General features: G+C 44.1%; 4 protein-coding genes across 4 annotated transcripts; 1 reads left to right on the forward strand and 3 right to left on the reverse strand.

Moving 5' to 3' along the window:
- Positions 1 to 26: 26 nt before the first annotated feature.
- AWJ20_1404 (uncharacterized protein) lies at positions 27 to 1,223 on the reverse strand (the record flags this gene model as incomplete). Its single annotated transcript, XM_018878281.1, has 1 exon — positions 27 to 1,223. The coding sequence occupies one exon, from the start codon at positions 1,221 to 1,223 to the stop codon at positions 27 to 29; it is 1,197 nt and encodes a 398-aa protein (XP_018735600.1).
- Positions 1,224 to 3,762: 2,539 nt separating this feature from the next.
- On the reverse strand, positions 3,763 to 5,040 carry AWJ20_1405 (uncharacterized protein; the record flags this gene model as incomplete). The annotated part of the gene is made up of 1 exon (XM_018878282.1): positions 3,763 to 5,040. The coding sequence occupies one exon, from the start codon at positions 5,038 to 5,040 to the stop codon at positions 3,763 to 3,765; it is 1,278 nt and encodes a 425-aa protein (XP_018735601.1).
- A 4,805-nt stretch (positions 5,041 to 9,845) lies between these two features.
- BDF1 (chromatin-binding protein BDF1) lies at positions 9,846 to 12,353 on the reverse strand (the record flags this gene model as incomplete). The annotated part of the gene is made up of 1 exon (XM_018878283.1): positions 9,846 to 12,353. The coding sequence occupies one exon, from the start codon at positions 12,351 to 12,353 to the stop codon at positions 9,846 to 9,848; it is 2,508 nt and encodes an 835-aa protein (XP_018735602.1).
- A 1,981-nt stretch (positions 12,354 to 14,334) lies between these two features.
- On the forward strand, positions 14,335 to 15,345 carry AWJ20_1407 (uncharacterized protein; the record flags this gene model as incomplete). The annotated part of the gene is made up of 1 exon (XM_018878284.1): positions 14,335 to 15,345. The coding sequence occupies one exon, from the start codon at positions 14,335 to 14,337 to the stop codon at positions 15,343 to 15,345; it is 1,011 nt and encodes a 336-aa protein (XP_018735603.1).
- Positions 15,346 to 15,669: the final 324 nt, after the last annotated feature.

Genomic DNA, 15,669 nt, shown 5'->3' on the forward strand with positions numbered 1-15,669 from the left:
GCCGGAGGCACAATGGCCAAAACAACTCATTTAAGAATAGCTACTTCGCAGTTTACAGAGTGTTTGACATCGTCGAGCAGGAAACCTTGTTCAGAACCAAGTCCAAAAACGTTCGCCAGGACAGTGTCCGGTTTGTAAGGTGCCAGAGTAGTATCGAGAGTCTCCATTACTGGGGCACACTCGAGAACAAAGGCTGTGGAGGATTGTGATTCGATATCTTTGATGGATCCAGTAAGCTCGGTCGTCTCGAGATATGATTGCGAGTCATTAATGGTCTTCGCAAAATAGAATGTGATTTTGTCACCTGATGAGAGCTGTGCTCGTGGTTCAAGTACAAGCATAGCGGACCTTGGCGACCACTCTCCGCCACCACCGGCAATCACCTCGAACCGATCTACGCTATTGGTCTTGCTTGAAAACACTTCAGCAAACACCTTTTTCGGAGTTGTCAGATCTCTAGTAGTTAAATTTTCGGGGTCCATCAGTTCTGGAGATGATTGCAAGAAATGAGCTGCTGATGTGTTGTCAATGGTTTTAATCATGTTGTCAACAGCACTAGTAATGGTCATTTGAGGACGAGCGATCTGGACAAGTGGGCTTGTGAAAGCCTTCGACACTTTATCTGATCCACTCAAAGTGTGGAGTCTTAGCTTTAGTGAAGATAACAGTGGAGACGTGGTGTCATTCTCTCTGTATAGCATGGTAGTTTCGCTACCGGTATTGAAAATGGTATTTGCAGTTGGCAGGACCAATGAGGTTCCAGGCCGATGCACGGACCCACCAATCTCAATTGAAAAAAATGATGACGATAGCGCCCAATTGACTCGACCCACTGTCACACCACGTTCGTTTCGAATTTGCGAGAGTCCGTCGGAAAGAGCACTGGCATCGTCGATTACAGCTCGGCTGCCAAAAAAGCAGGCGGAAAATGCATTTCTTTGCGATGCAGGAGGAACAGCATCACAAGTCACACCAATTACTTGATCCCCATTACTTTTATCAGCCACCAGATCAGGCAAAACTGGTGAAAGTTCTGGAGATACTGCTAAGATCAGCGAGCTGGGCTTGAATGGCAGCTGTTCTATATGCCGAGCGAGGTACGTCTGGAGAGGTTTTGTGGGGTTCACAACTGTAAATGCGCTTGAGGATATGAGTCTAGAGGCCACAGTTCGACCACCTGTAGGCCTTGCCCATCGAACTTGGCTGAGTTTCCGAGCTAGCATTGCCCTTTAAATGTGTATTAACTAAGTGCTAGGTGATCAGATGTTGAAAAATGTGCGGCTCAGAGCTTGAGTTGTGCTTCTTAGAGATCGAAAGTATGTCCTCTAGAAAGTTTCGTAAAACTTATAGAGGCAAAAGTGACCAATAATTTACCCTCTAACACTTATACAGTTCCCAATAGTCTTTTCTGAACATATGAACATCTACAACTTGGTAAACCAGATTCAAGATGAACCCTCGCTATATGCAGGTTCACGTATGATCTGCACTCAGGGGTAACCGTCTTTCACCGAGAAGAGATTTGCCTCCGGCGGCTGGGGTTGCACCCCAGACCCCACTGCTCCTCTCACTTTTCTCGAGTCGTTATCTCGACTTCCCCAGAAATCTCCAGGAGCAGTAGCAGGAAGTTACAATATCCAAGTACTAAGTGCAACAAAATGTTCTGTCGGGCATGACGCTCATGCAATTGAATCTCCGGCCGCCAAATGGAGATGCCACTACGAAGCGAAGTAGTTGCATTTCAGTAAAGGTACAATGTGTTAATACGTAATCCCTCATATTTCATAGAGTATAAAGGCATTGTAAAGAGTTTAGTCAATATTTAATGACCATTCTCTACTCAATGGGCGCGATATAGAATGTCTTCTGTTATTAGCATACATGACAGTAAACGCACCATTTGTTTCTTCTTGCCGGGACAATCCGACAGTTGTAAATGAAAACTGTTCATTGGCCAATGCAATAAGCGGTCGAATTTGACGATTGCAGTAGTGAACTTTTCGGGCACTCTCTTCAATAGACTAACCTTTGTCGTGATCGAGTTCTAAAAGACCCTGTAGAAGTCATAATGGTTTCCAAGGTATGTAAATGGAGTGATGCTGATGAGAATCACTGGACCGTAATGATATATCGAATTTTCTAGGGACTGGCGCATCCAAGGACCTGGTCATCAACCGCGACACATGATGCCAGTTGCGAGCCTCTGTCATGTTGAGAATGCCTTTGGTTATACTAAGTAACCAATTTCTGATGGTTCTTGAACACGATTGTATACGTTATTTTTGCTTTGTACCCTTTGCTAACGTCTCTAGTCCTACATTAATACTCCCAAGTACAGCTCAGCTGCTTCTTTTGCTGGTTTCACCATCCCTAAGACTCTCAAGTGGTAAGTGAACCGAATTGCTTCATAAGATTATGAATCTTTGGTGCTTTGAAATGGAATTTTTGCTGGGATGCTCAATCTGCCAGCTCTTCGATAGTTAGCGTTTTAGCATTGAGATTTGCTTAGGCACATGATGCACATGATAAATGAATTGGCCAAACTAACTAAAGCTAGGACCCCTACTTTGGGTCTCTGGGGTAGCACTGCTCTTTTCGGTGTTGTTTTCTTCGCTGATTCTATTCCTATTCTCCGTAAGGGTGCTCTCTCCAAGCTTCCTGTCATTGGCGGCTACTACGATGATTCTATTCACCCTGAGGACACTCCTTTCTAAGCTGTCTCTGCAAGCTTTTTCCTCTTCCAAGTGTAGAATTTACGTGCATTAACGATCCATAAAATAAATAATAGGCATGTGCCTGATAAATTGAATTATTTAGAATACTCATCCTCGGCAAGGTAACATATCATAAGAACCAGGTCAGTTACAGAGGCCTTGAAGGGTTTGTTTCCACCACTCACAGACACAATTATTTACGGCGGCTGGGGCTCTGCCCCAGACCCCGAGGCTCTCTCGCTAGGCCCGAGTCGGTTTCGCGGTTGAAGTGGACTCGAGAATTGAGAATTGGCTTCATGAATTGGTTTCCAGCCCAATTTTCAGCCGTGCAAATAAAATTTCACCACTATAAATACCTGTGATCCACTGGTAAATTTCTTTCTTATACACTAACAACATGTAATTGTAAGTTTTGCAAACTCGTACTGAACATTGATCTGGCAATCTTTACTGATGACTTTTAACAAGTTGGGAATCTCTCTGACAAACCACTGGAGATAACAGCATTTTACTTGAACACTGAACCATTAAGATTGACTAGTACTGGTTAGCTCTTTCAATCGGCTGAACAACAACTAACTTTGTTAGAAGTAGATATAGAGGAGTAATTTGAATTCAAACCCACTAAAACAGCAATGCTGAAAGGAATTTGTAAGTAGAATTGAGACATGGCATACAGATAACACTGCTCAGCTTTCGCTATGATTCAAACGTTTCATGCACCACTCTCAGGCTACGGCCGGTGATGAGAAAACCAAACCTTCAGTCTTCAAAATGAGCTAATTTTGTTGTTCAGTTTTCTGTATTGCTCTGTTGATAACTTCTTGTAGAAGTGATCGACTAACACATTATAGTTGCAGTGTTTAAACCCCTGATATAATGTCAGTATTGTTCTCTGTCACTCTTCCATCCCAGAGCCGATCACCACAACGTTTACGTTGTTCCTGTGATACACTCTGGTGGTGCGAGAGAAATGGGTCTGGAAGAAAATCCAGTCACCAGAGACAAAGCTCGTTGTATTTTTATAGACTATGTATATTCGTATAGTTTAAAAAACAGTTCCATCACTGATGATGTCGATAGGAGGCCCATTTGTGACGGGGCGAAGTTCAGCAGCAATTCTACGTCCAGCTTTCCAAGTACCTGCTTCGAGTAATTGTGGAAGGGAGAGCTGGGAACCGAGCTTCGCATTGACCTTGTCCAAGATGAGGTCTAGAAAGCCCACAGTGACAGCACGCCATTCAACAATAACGTCGGATTCAACTGGAAAAACTGGTACACTAGAGGCGGACTTGTCAGACGATGATGATGCCGATGCAATAGCGGATGGCTTGAGCGTTAGTACACCCATGTCAACAAGCAATCCTCCATTACGGTACTCTGGTAAGCCCGTTTGGAGAGACTCGCCTACAAATTCAAGATCTAGGTACTTTTTGATAGGTGTTAGCAAAGAATAGCATAGCCATTGAGTAAGCTTGTGGAACGGTACAAGGCTCTGCGAAGGATCTGAAACGATGTGAGGCATAGACGAGCATGGCCATGTATCTCCAAGAACGACGCCGTCAAGCTTGGTTCGTCCTTCCTGTGGCCAAATAGGACCCAATCCCTTCATCAAAGCATCCCACAACGTAGTCAGTGGAACAGTTCTTCCAATTGTCTTCTCATGGGATAGTAGATAGTCAACCAAGTAACCGGGTCTAGCATCTGGCCCAAACAGCTGCTTGTTTTCCTGGAGAGCCTTGCCAAGTCTGTTCAACAAAGCTAACCTGCCATTGAATCCCTCCAAAGGATTGCTATCACTAACTTGCATCCCTGCTTTAAATGCATCCTCATTAAGGTTCACTAATGCTTTTCCATCAACTCTATAAGGATCCTGATCTGGAAGAGATGAGAACAAACCATCTTTGAACATATGATAACAGGCAGTTGCCAGACCCTCACTACGATTAATTACCTGGCCCGACCCTTTCTCCACATACTTCCAATGCTTTCCAGCTCCAGCATCGAGCAGTACAGAAACCAAAAAGAGATCTATCAGACGAGTGGTCACTTCTTTCTTATCACTATCTGGCCATAGACCAACCAGTTGGTCAATGCGAGGTACACCGCCTGCTTCAAAATGTTGCCATCTTCCATGAGGAGGGATCTTATCATATGCAGTTCCAAAATCATCCTGGATTGTTTTGATTGTATAATCAACCAATCCATCCAATTTTGAAAGGTCAACATCAAAATTGGTGAGCTGGTTGACAAGAGCCTTTTCAAATACAATCTTGCAGCGTGGTCTCACCGATTCAATAGATAAGAGGTAATCTGCTTTAGACATCTTCTCTGTTCGGGTCTTAACAATTCCTAGAGTTCTAGGATTTCGTTCTTCTTTGTCTTGTTTTGCTCAATAATTTAAGCGCTATATGTCAACAAACACTAGCTCGAGAAGACTGTTGTAATAGTGTGTCTTTCAAATGTCAATGAGGCTCGCAAAAGCTAACAATTCGCTTCACAACAAATATTAGATACAATTATTAATATTCTTCCTGTAATTCAACTTAATTCTATCAGTCTTATCACTCAATGTCAAAATTCTGGCTACCAGGATTGACATCGAAACCCGCCCTCGGCCATCATATGACACGACCTGCTTATCTTATCATTCCGCCGCGTACATATCATGCATAAAGGTAAACATCAACCCGATTGTATGCATGATAGGCAGTACCAGCTAGTTACACGTCCTGCGACCTATCCGCAAATAGCATCCTTCCGTTATCTCATTCACCCAACAATTGCTCATTTGTCAACTTTTCGAGCTGTTTGAATAAGCAAAATCATTTGAAATATTCAAAGTGGCATATTATCAGGCTGCAAAAGACTATATACCTACCCCTTCCGGTATCACCTCATCACCTGTTGTTGTAAAAGTACTATCCGATCTCTGTCCGTCACAATGTCTTTAGGCTCCAACGTTCATGAATCCAAGCACCCTGTTCTCAAGGCCAAAATCTCACAATTGCGGTCGAAATCTGTTAGTTCGTCGAGGGATGTTCGAACCCTTACGAATGAGATTTCGCAAATTCTCGCTATTGAGGCTTCCGCCACAAATTTCGAGGTAACCGATGGGCCAATGGTAAGTACAACAGGCATCACTTGATATTAATCAATTGAGTTATCTTCGTGCTCTACTAACTGATTATAAGGGTATTTCAGCATTGGGTTATGAATACACTAGCAAGCGGGCAGTTCCTCAAAAATATGTTCTGGTCCCCATCCTTCGGTCTGGTCTGTCAATGCTTGAAGGTAAGAGATCTCATGATCTAGCAGTGCCTTCAGTGTCTGGGACTCCATTCCAGACCTGATCACTTCTCTCATTTGATCGAACTGAGCATTGGTGATAGATATACTAACACAATTAACAGCGTTTCAAACCTTGTTGCCAGACGAGAGTGCACCTGTGTATCATTTAGGCATTTTTAGAGATTCGAACACCCTTGTTCCAGTTGAGTACTATAACAAGCTTCCCGATGTAACGACTCCTTACAGCATGGCGTTTATTATTGACCCCATTATTGCTACTGGTGGGACTGCTCTAGCCGTTATCCAGACTCTTAAAGAATGGAATGTGTCAAAGATTGTCTATGTAGCAGTCATTGCATCCCACCATGGTCTCCAAAGCGTGGCACGTCACCACCCCGATATTGACTTCTACGTTGGAGAAATCGACGCTTCCATTTCAGACACAGGATACATTGTCCCTGGGTAAGTAACAGAACATCCGGTTCTAACACTTGCGACTCAACAGCCTGTCTCATATCACAAGACTGGCATTGTGAACGCAACGACTCGAGCGCAGGGAGAGGAGCAGCGGGGTCTGGGGCGGAGCCCCGGCCCAAGTAGGCAATCAGGCTACAGAAGCTCGTACTAACTGAAAAAGAATAGGCGACATTGGAGACCGACTCCACTCGACCACACATTAGTAGCACGCAGACTGATAGATAATATATATAGGAGAAAAAGTAAGTTCCCAGCAAAAATTGCAATTTGTTTGTTAATTTTTCATTACATCAACACAAAGAAAAGCACAGAAGATACTTTTAGTTTTTATAGTTTTGAAATTACATTGTTTATTGGGCAACAGTGATCTCAATGTTGACACCAGCCTCCATGTTGTAGGCGGTGATCTTCTTGACCATCTCACCGGTGGATTGGATGTCAATCAATCTCTTGTGGATTCTCATCTCATAACGATCCCAAGTCTTGGAACCCTCACCATTGGGGGTCTTTCTGGTGGTGATCTTAAGGACCTTGGTGGGGAGTCTGACGGGACCCTTGGCGTAAAGGCCGGAAGCCTTGGCACGTCCGAGGAGATCAGAAGAAACTATTTGTTGTTAGTAAAAGAGTAAAATACTGGGAAATCCACTGACGGTCGACATTGGGAATCTTTAGTAGAATGTGATGGACTAGGTATGGACACCCAAGATATCTTATATTAGTGGAAATATAAGATAGAGATACTGGGAAAATGAAGACAATAGACAGACAATACAGCACTAAAATAATCATGTTGTCGAATATACTTCAAATTACTAGAGGGCATTAGACTTTGGAGCCTAGTCAATCCCCGCTCGTCGCTAATGACATTCGCCAAATAGTCAATAAAAACAAGGTAAATATCATTTGTTGTATCACATTTTATCGATTTAAGTCGAATGCTTTAAGCTATACTTTTGCTGAGATAAATGGTCTGTCTAAAATATTGAGTAGCAGACTCTAGTCGCTTTTTAAGACTGTTGATATGTCGAAAGCCTTCTTTTGCTATATCGTTTATTCGAATTGTCTCGTCAAACTTCTTTAGATGCTGTATCGTTCCGCTATTTCTTGCTTCATATTCCTCGTCCAACCCGTCCACCCATTCGTCTAACCACTCCCTCTATGATGACCCGTCGTTAATTCAATACACACCCTTCTCAATCTTCTTGACATCAGTCGAAGTGATGGTGATTCTGATCTTGATGATGTTTTGCTCAGCCTCGGGGGCCTTCTCCTTGTTGTAACTCATTTTGAATGGTTTTATGTGTTGCACTGAAAGAGAGCGTCTCTACTGGATCGAACTTTTGGTCGTTAATTTCAGGAAGTAACTCAAGCACTGTCTGAGTGGGTGGTGTGAATTTTCCGAGTCAACTCGTGCGGTGAACCTGACTGCATGCAGTAATGTGTGACTGTATCCATTCCTAAATAGGAAATGCACTCACTTACCTGCTAGATACGCACTCGGCAATTGGGCACATCACGTGATGTGCATGAGGATTATAGGATGAGTGTGAATAAAGAACTGAGCTCTCGTTCAATGTAGATTCTGATTCACTCAAGGAATTTGTGAACATTATATAATTTGTTAGCTATTTATTATCTAGATGCTGAGGCTTTCGGTGCGAGCCCTCTAGCCAGTCATAGTGGTGACTGTCATGTCGCTGAATTGACCCTGCATATATGACTATGTATAAGATGAGACATGTTATAGGTTACCATGAATAGCATATATTCTACCTATAACTGCTAATTTCATAATAAGTTTAAAACACTGGGATTCCATATGACTATCTTTGATTTGCCATTGCTCAATAACAAATTGTCTCGTACTTTGATATGTCATTATACCCGTCAAATCTGCTCCAGGTTTCTTACCTTACTATGCACGGTCCTCGTCATGCACATTCGACGCGATTAACCCGATAAACAATTTGATCAGACGCGTCAGTATCCTAAACCAGTTAATTAATATCAACCTACAGCTCCTCTGATTGACGTGAAATATTTAGGCGGTGGGTACAGACCAGTTGCTTTATTGTCAATCCGAGTTATTTATTTATTTTTGATGATATCCGTATATATCTTCACAGGAATCACTAGACTTTCACTTTAGTTTCGGATACTTCAGTGTTTAAATACTATAGGTTGATATCGTCATTGATCTGAAGTATACTGTCAAATTGGCAACAGTCAATGGGCTATTGCCATGAATTCTTCCAGTCAATCTGAATCACCAACTCAACGTTTGGGTAGAGGTCAATTTGATACCTATCCCATTTCACCTTGCTCCTCAATAAAACGACACAAATCGCGTTCGACATCAACTAATGGACATGATAATGTCACCTTCTCTAATAACGATGATACAGAATCATCTCCCTCTTTGAGAAGGCGACGGTCCCAAATTCCTCAAGTCTCCTTTTATTTAGCCTCAGAATCATCACCCTCTCGTAACTTAGAACCATGCTCTCCTCCCTTGAAGGCAACTACAACTTCCATGGAAGAAGCTCCAGCAATTGCTGAACTTCCCCTACTATATGGAGCAGGGCCCGTAGTAGAATATCCTTTATCCCCTACATCTGAATTGTCCCGGAGGAAATCAAACCGCAGGTCATTGAGACGCACATTTGCACAACCAATTGGAACACTGTCCAGCTCAAGCTCAGATCCTAAGCATGAATTCAGTATTAGTGTTACGGAACCAATAGACGCAATTAAAGATAAACCAATTGGTGATGAAGATTCATCATTCAACGAATCCACATCCCCTGAGACACATTTAAAGGACAATGATAGTGATGACGACAACGCAGATGACGAGTATGATTTGGTTATTGACCAAATTGAGTCCGAGCTCGAGACTTTCAGGCAGCATGTAGTTGAAGCTAGAGCCAATCTCACATATCTCGAAGTTATGAGCCAGTCTCTTACCAACAAACTCGACACACTTCGTCGGAAACGAGGCCCATATACAACTTCACGGCAGACTGCAATTCGCCGCTGCCTTCATCCTTAATTAGTTCTTTGCATTATTCTCTGTAATTTATTTATTTATTCCATTTTATTATATTTTATCTTATTTTATTTCTATATCGCTGTCAAAATTAGGGCCAACGGGTTCGACATTCGCTTCATAAAGAGGAAGTTGAGCTTATTATCAGCTCAAATGTAATAAGTGAAGACGTCTGGTCTGGGCCAAAGCTCCAGCCGCCAGAGGCACACAGTCACTTATAATATCAGTCTAGAATGGAGATTTTAGTCATTAACAGTACATACGAACTGCTGAATCATACATAAATAAATATTAAATCAAAGCATAAACAAAATCTACTCCTCTTCTGATGATGAATCATCACTGCTCAAGTTATTGGTGTGAGAGCCAGGAGCATCTTCATCCTCCGAGGAAGAGTCCGCTTCAGAGGAACCGTCTTTGATCCGGTCGAATTGCTTGATTTTCTTTTGAAGTTCCTCAAGTTGTCTACTTTGCTCAGCTTCACTCAAGGGTCTGTTCTTCTTCTTGCGCGAAGAATTAGGAGCCTTTGGAGCCTTTGCTTTACGTTCCTCTCGCTTGACAACGAGGTTATATAGTCTCATGAGTGTTTCTGGATCGAGTTGGTCCATGTCTAGTTCGATCTCGTCTTGTGGAGAATTCTTTAATTGTGGCATGCTCTCCTCAATAATACCAACGACATGGCGGAGCTTCTTCTCTGGCAATAAACCAATCTTCTCAGAAAGCTCTTTCTTCATCTCATAAGTGATGTGAACCGGAGCAATAAGGCCACTACCGCTAGATCTACGACCACCAGTTGTGGATTTTCGTCTTCCATCAACACCCTTTGCAGACTTGCGTCTCTTCTTAGCAGCAATTGAATTGCGGCGAGCCTCTCGAGCTTCTCGAACTGCTTCCTTGCGCAAAGTAGCAATTTGAGACTTGATTTGCTCGAGTTGTACCTCCAGAAGCTGAATGGTTGGATTGGTGATTCTCGACTCATTAATTTCTTCTTCATAATCCGAGTACTCTTCATCAGAAGAATCCAGGATAGGAGGTGGGCTGGGAGCAGGAAGAGGCTTCTCCTGCCATTTTTTGTCGAACACAGCTTCAAGCTTATGTCCCATGACATTCACAGGTGACCCTTCAGGGTTGAACTTGTAACAGTTCTTGAAGATAAGTCTTACATCTCTCTCAAACTCGTCAGCATTTTCATAAGCGTTCTTGTTGTATCGGTCTTGAACAGTGCCCAAATCCATTGGCTCCTTGATAATTTTGAAGTAACTTGGGCAGTTGAGAGCAACTGGATCAACCGGTTGAAGAAAGGGGAAAGAATAAGCCTCGTGTTTCTTGCTAAACAGCTCCTTCAACACTTGACCACAGAATTTAAGCTCAGCAGCAAACTTCTTTCTCCTTGGCTTAACATCTCCATATGGTAGATCTTTAGACTTTGGAGGGTGGATCTCTCTTTTGGGTCTTCCACCTTCAGCAGCAGATTCTCTACGAATAAGAGGAACACCCGATGGTTGAAGAGCGAAAGGTTTAGCGTCAGCTACTGATCCACGACGGTTAGGGGTAGCTCCTTTAGGAGTACCACTAACATCTAGCTCATCTTTGACCAAAGCACCACCAGTAGCATTAGCAGCATTAGCAGCCACAGCGGCAGCCCTTTGAAGCTTGGGAGTTCCAAGAGGACTGGAACCTGGCAGAATAGACGACTTCTTCTTAGGCTTTCCTGAAACACTCGACTGAGCATCATATTTGGGCATGTTGGTCATGTGCTTGTGAAACGAGGTAGACAAGTTACGAGCCATGTTAGAAATAAATGACTCGGCGCCATTGAACAAGATACAGTTTGAAATGATCAAGTCTAGATCATGCACAAAAGACACAACGGTGGGATATTCGTTGGCAGTCAACTTCTTCTCCATAGTTCCTAAATCCATTGGCTCTTTAACGTAGTCATAATAAGTAGGAATGTTCAACTTCACAGGATCGACTGGTTGAACAAAAGGCTGTGCATCTTTCAGTCTCTTGACCAAACGAACAACAGAGAGAGCAAACTTATTTTGGTGCTTTGGCATGGCCTCAGCAGGTTCGACAGGGTCTAAAAGAGAGTAATCTGGGTGCTCGATAGCAGATGCTGCCGCTGCCGCATTACTTGTGGCAGTAGCCGGAGTGGCGCCACTAGCATTGGCTTCAGCAGGTACTGTAGTAGCAGCAGCAGTGGTCTCAGCAACTACAGCATCTCCAGACTCGGTTTTGAGCTTTTTCGCCGTACCGTTAGGTTCGGCATCATCATTAGGTCTATCATGCTTCTCCGAGCTGGATGTATTTGGGGATAGACTGGCAGTATCGGCTTTGTCATCCTCAGCCAAGCGTCGTACTTCTTCTGGCTGGCTTTCTTTACTCTCTGTTTCAGTAGTAGCTTCAGCCTTGACAGTCTCTGAAGGTTCAGTAGTCTCAGCAGGTTTGCTCGACTCTTCTAGCGATTCTTGCTCAGCAGCCTGCTTAGCATTTTCCTCCTCAACTGGAGCACTGCTAGCAGCCTCTTGTTCAGGTTGAGCATCGGCCTCAACTACACTAGTAGCCGAGACCTCTTCAGTCTCTTTTTCAACGTCAACATCCATATTGTCAACACTTCCGTTGGTAGTATCATTCTCTTCGATAGTAGGAGATGGAACTGGTGGCGATATAGGAGCATTCAAATCATCAGAAGAAGACTCCTTTTCTATAACCTTTCCTTCACTTTTTAAACTTGCTTCATCTTTCGAGGATACATCTGGAGATGCTAAAGAAGCAATTGCATCGTTATCTTTCAAGTCAGACGAAATCTCCAGCGACATGATCATCAAAAAATATTAGTAATAAGAAAGAAAAAGAATAATTAAAAACGCCGCAAACTAGGGAAATGTGGTAAGAAAGACGAAATCAAGAAAACAAGACAATAACCCAAAAAAAAAGAGAAAAACTAAAGAGAAAAAAAAAGAACCCCTACCAAAAACTAATCACAACCGAAACAATATACACAAAGCGCACAACTAAAACAAACCTAACAATCGCAATCTTTCTAATGACAAAGCAAGGACATTAACAAATCGAACAAAAAAAAAGCCAACTATTCAGACCAATAGAGACCGAAAACCACCGAGAATAACCACACCGAACTTATTAACCAAACGTAAAAAATATATAACGAGGTAGTTTAAAAGCTCTAGTTCCGAGAATCCTTAAGTTTCAGAGCCAAACACAGATACCCTAAACGAGTTGTTGATGCTACTGAACCTGTTGATGGGTGTTGACGTTGCCACTGCTGCTGTTGTTGCTGGTGGAGATCCTGCTGCTGGTGCTGGTGCTACTTTTTAATCCAACCTACGTTCCCTTTGACAGGTCGTATTCGCTGTATAGGTATTATTAACAGACAGTTGGCGGTGGATGTTAGTGGTGCTTGATAATATATCCAGCAAACCCAAACCCAAATTCTATACTCCCAACTGTACGACAAGGGTTGTTTTGATTTGAAAAATTAAAAAAAACTGTCGACCGGAGGACGCGGGCGAGGGGTTCCTTAAGTAGTTACCAAAAAAAAAAAAATCTGGTGGCGGTCCCATAACTACGCAGGTCTGGACGCGTTGGGCTGATGATTAAGGCACGCGAAACAACAACTGCATGTTATAATCAGTATAATGAGGTGGCAGGGTTGCCAGCGATTAAGTTGGGAATGGATAGGGAGGCAGGACAGGGACAGTCGGGCATAGGTTGGGAGGAAAGAAAGGGAGAGAACAAAAAAAATACTACCCCCGGACCAGCTGGCAGGATCCACTGAGTAAGCAGTAGGGGCTTAGATGGTTGGGCTGAATATTCCTCCTGGAAGCAGGGGGCTTCGCCCCCAGACCCCAGACCCAACTGATTTTCTAGAGTCGGGGTGAGCGGGTCCACGCGGGTCCACGGTAGCCGGTTTGAAAAAAAAACCCCCCCGACAACAGGCGGATCCATACAGCATACAGCTGGAGACATTCCGGCTGTGTTAGAAACGCAGGTGAATTGTAACCATTCACGGAACTACCGGAGACCATCTGTAGACCCTGGTTACAGATTCATTTGCTTAATGAGCAGAAACCGGAAGAACGATCACATGGTATCCCTGCATCTGAGGTTCTGACTGAAACGAATGAAATAAGCTATAGCCAAGAACTGAGAAAAGATAACGACCCTATTTCTCTGGTATCTGGTGGTGATGAGTGAGAACGATCATCTGCAGACGCTCGTAAAGTTTAAAACGCCGTTCGTCCTCTAACCCTGATATGATCGACCAAGCATTCAGGGTATTCTGACAGGTACCAGGGGCCACTTCAGGGTCCAGGTTAGGGTCGGGAATTAGATCCAAGTTCTGAGTAAATTTCTGGGTCAAGTTCTGTGGACAGCTTCAGCCATCAACTTCTGCTGTCATTTCTGGGTCAAGTTTTAGGTCAAGTTTTGGGAAAGTACAGACAGCTTTGATATAACCACAGCCCGAGATCTGACTTTTCAGGATGTGAGCGAGAGAAGATCACTAACCACTCTCATAAAGTTCTGGACACCCTTCAAAAAACGAGTCGAGCGAAGCGAGACGAGCAGTGGGGTCTGGGGCGCAGCCCCAGCCGCCGGAGGCAGACCCCCACCCAAACACAGAAATTTCTGACCCTCAAGTCCTCATGCCCCACAAATGGTCAGAAAAAAACCCAGAGCCGCTTGTGGCTGTTACCCCCTGCATATACAGGTGCAACTGAACCCCGGTGAAGATGCACCAGCACTTGGAGACCTACATACCCCACAGGAGCAGGAACAATGAGCAGTAACAGCGGCGAGACCAGAGCCAAGAAGTCAGAAGAACCGACTGTTCTGAGAATCGGCGGGATCGCTGTTTATGTCTACGGACTGGATAGAATCGGCAATGTTTCGAGCATTAAGACGTTGAATGCAGTCTACGTACTCCATCCACGATTGGGTGACTACACTTATTCAGAGGCACTAGCATTGGCGTGGTTAGACTCGTACTATGAATTCAGTACTGACAATAAAGCACCTTTGATTGCAGTCACTTTCGACAACCGAAACCATGGAAAGCGAGTTATAGATCCCGTTGGCAACGAGAGTTGGGCCATTTCAAGCGAGCCTAATAAGATATACAACGAGTTACATGCTCAGGATATGTGCTCTAGTATTGATGGGTCTGTTCTAGACACATCTTTAGTGATTGACTACTTGCCTTCTGTGCTTCCTTTTAAAGTTCAGTCGCCCATTCGTAACGTAATTGCCGGAGTATCTCTGGGTGGACACATGGCGTGGAGAGTGGCACATCTGCTGGGTCCAGATAAAGTGTACGCCATTCTACCCATCATTGGTAGTCCTAACCTGTCAATTTTATTGCTGGAAAGACTGTACTTCCAGGTTCTTCACAAGACACCTGATTTCGACTTTTCTCCACCATGGCAGACCACTGTTGCTGATAATGTATATCACCAGCTGGTGAGTTCAAGCGAGTACGGATCGCAGGTCGAAACCCTGCTTCCTCGTCCACTTTTCAACCTTGTCTCCCGCCAGGATTACGAACTGGAGAGACACTTCCCTGTACCCATCAAGGTATTCATGCTGTGTGGTCGCGATGACCCACTGGTGCCTGCCAAGTACACGGAAAAGTGGGTCGCCTCAAGAGCTCTCCAGGACCATCGCAGGCCTCTCGACCTCAAACTCTACATACAACCAAACACCGGCCATGTGTGCACCCCCGAAATGACTCGCCAAGCCGGTCTATGGATCAAATCAATCCTCTCTTCTCCACCCTCGTCTTCTTTATAGCTGGTATATTTTTTTACACACAAATTCAGGCGAAGGAGGTCTTGTGCCTCCGGCGGCTGGGGCTCCGCCCCAGACCCTGGTTGCTCCTGCTTCGCAGGAGAGGCTGTGGGACCCGTCTAAGAAACTGCTCGAGCGCAGCGAGAGGAGCAACCAGGGTCTGGGGCGGAGCCCCAGCCGCCGGAGGCAGACCCCCCGTCCTGGAGCACGGTGCAGACCCCTGGACCCTTGCATGTGATGTTCGGGTTTCTCACGTGATGTTTGAAAAATTCAACTGATGCATCAATTAGCGGCATTGGTGAACTTACTGTAGCATTTGCGAGTGGT

The sequence above is a fragment of the Sugiyamaella lignohabitans genome, chromosome A, assembly GCF_001640025.1.
Source record: "Sugiyamaella lignohabitans strain CBS 10342 chromosome A, complete sequence".
NCBI lineage: Eukaryota > Fungi > Ascomycota > Dipodascomycetes > Dipodascales > Trichomonascaceae > Sugiyamaella > Sugiyamaella lignohabitans.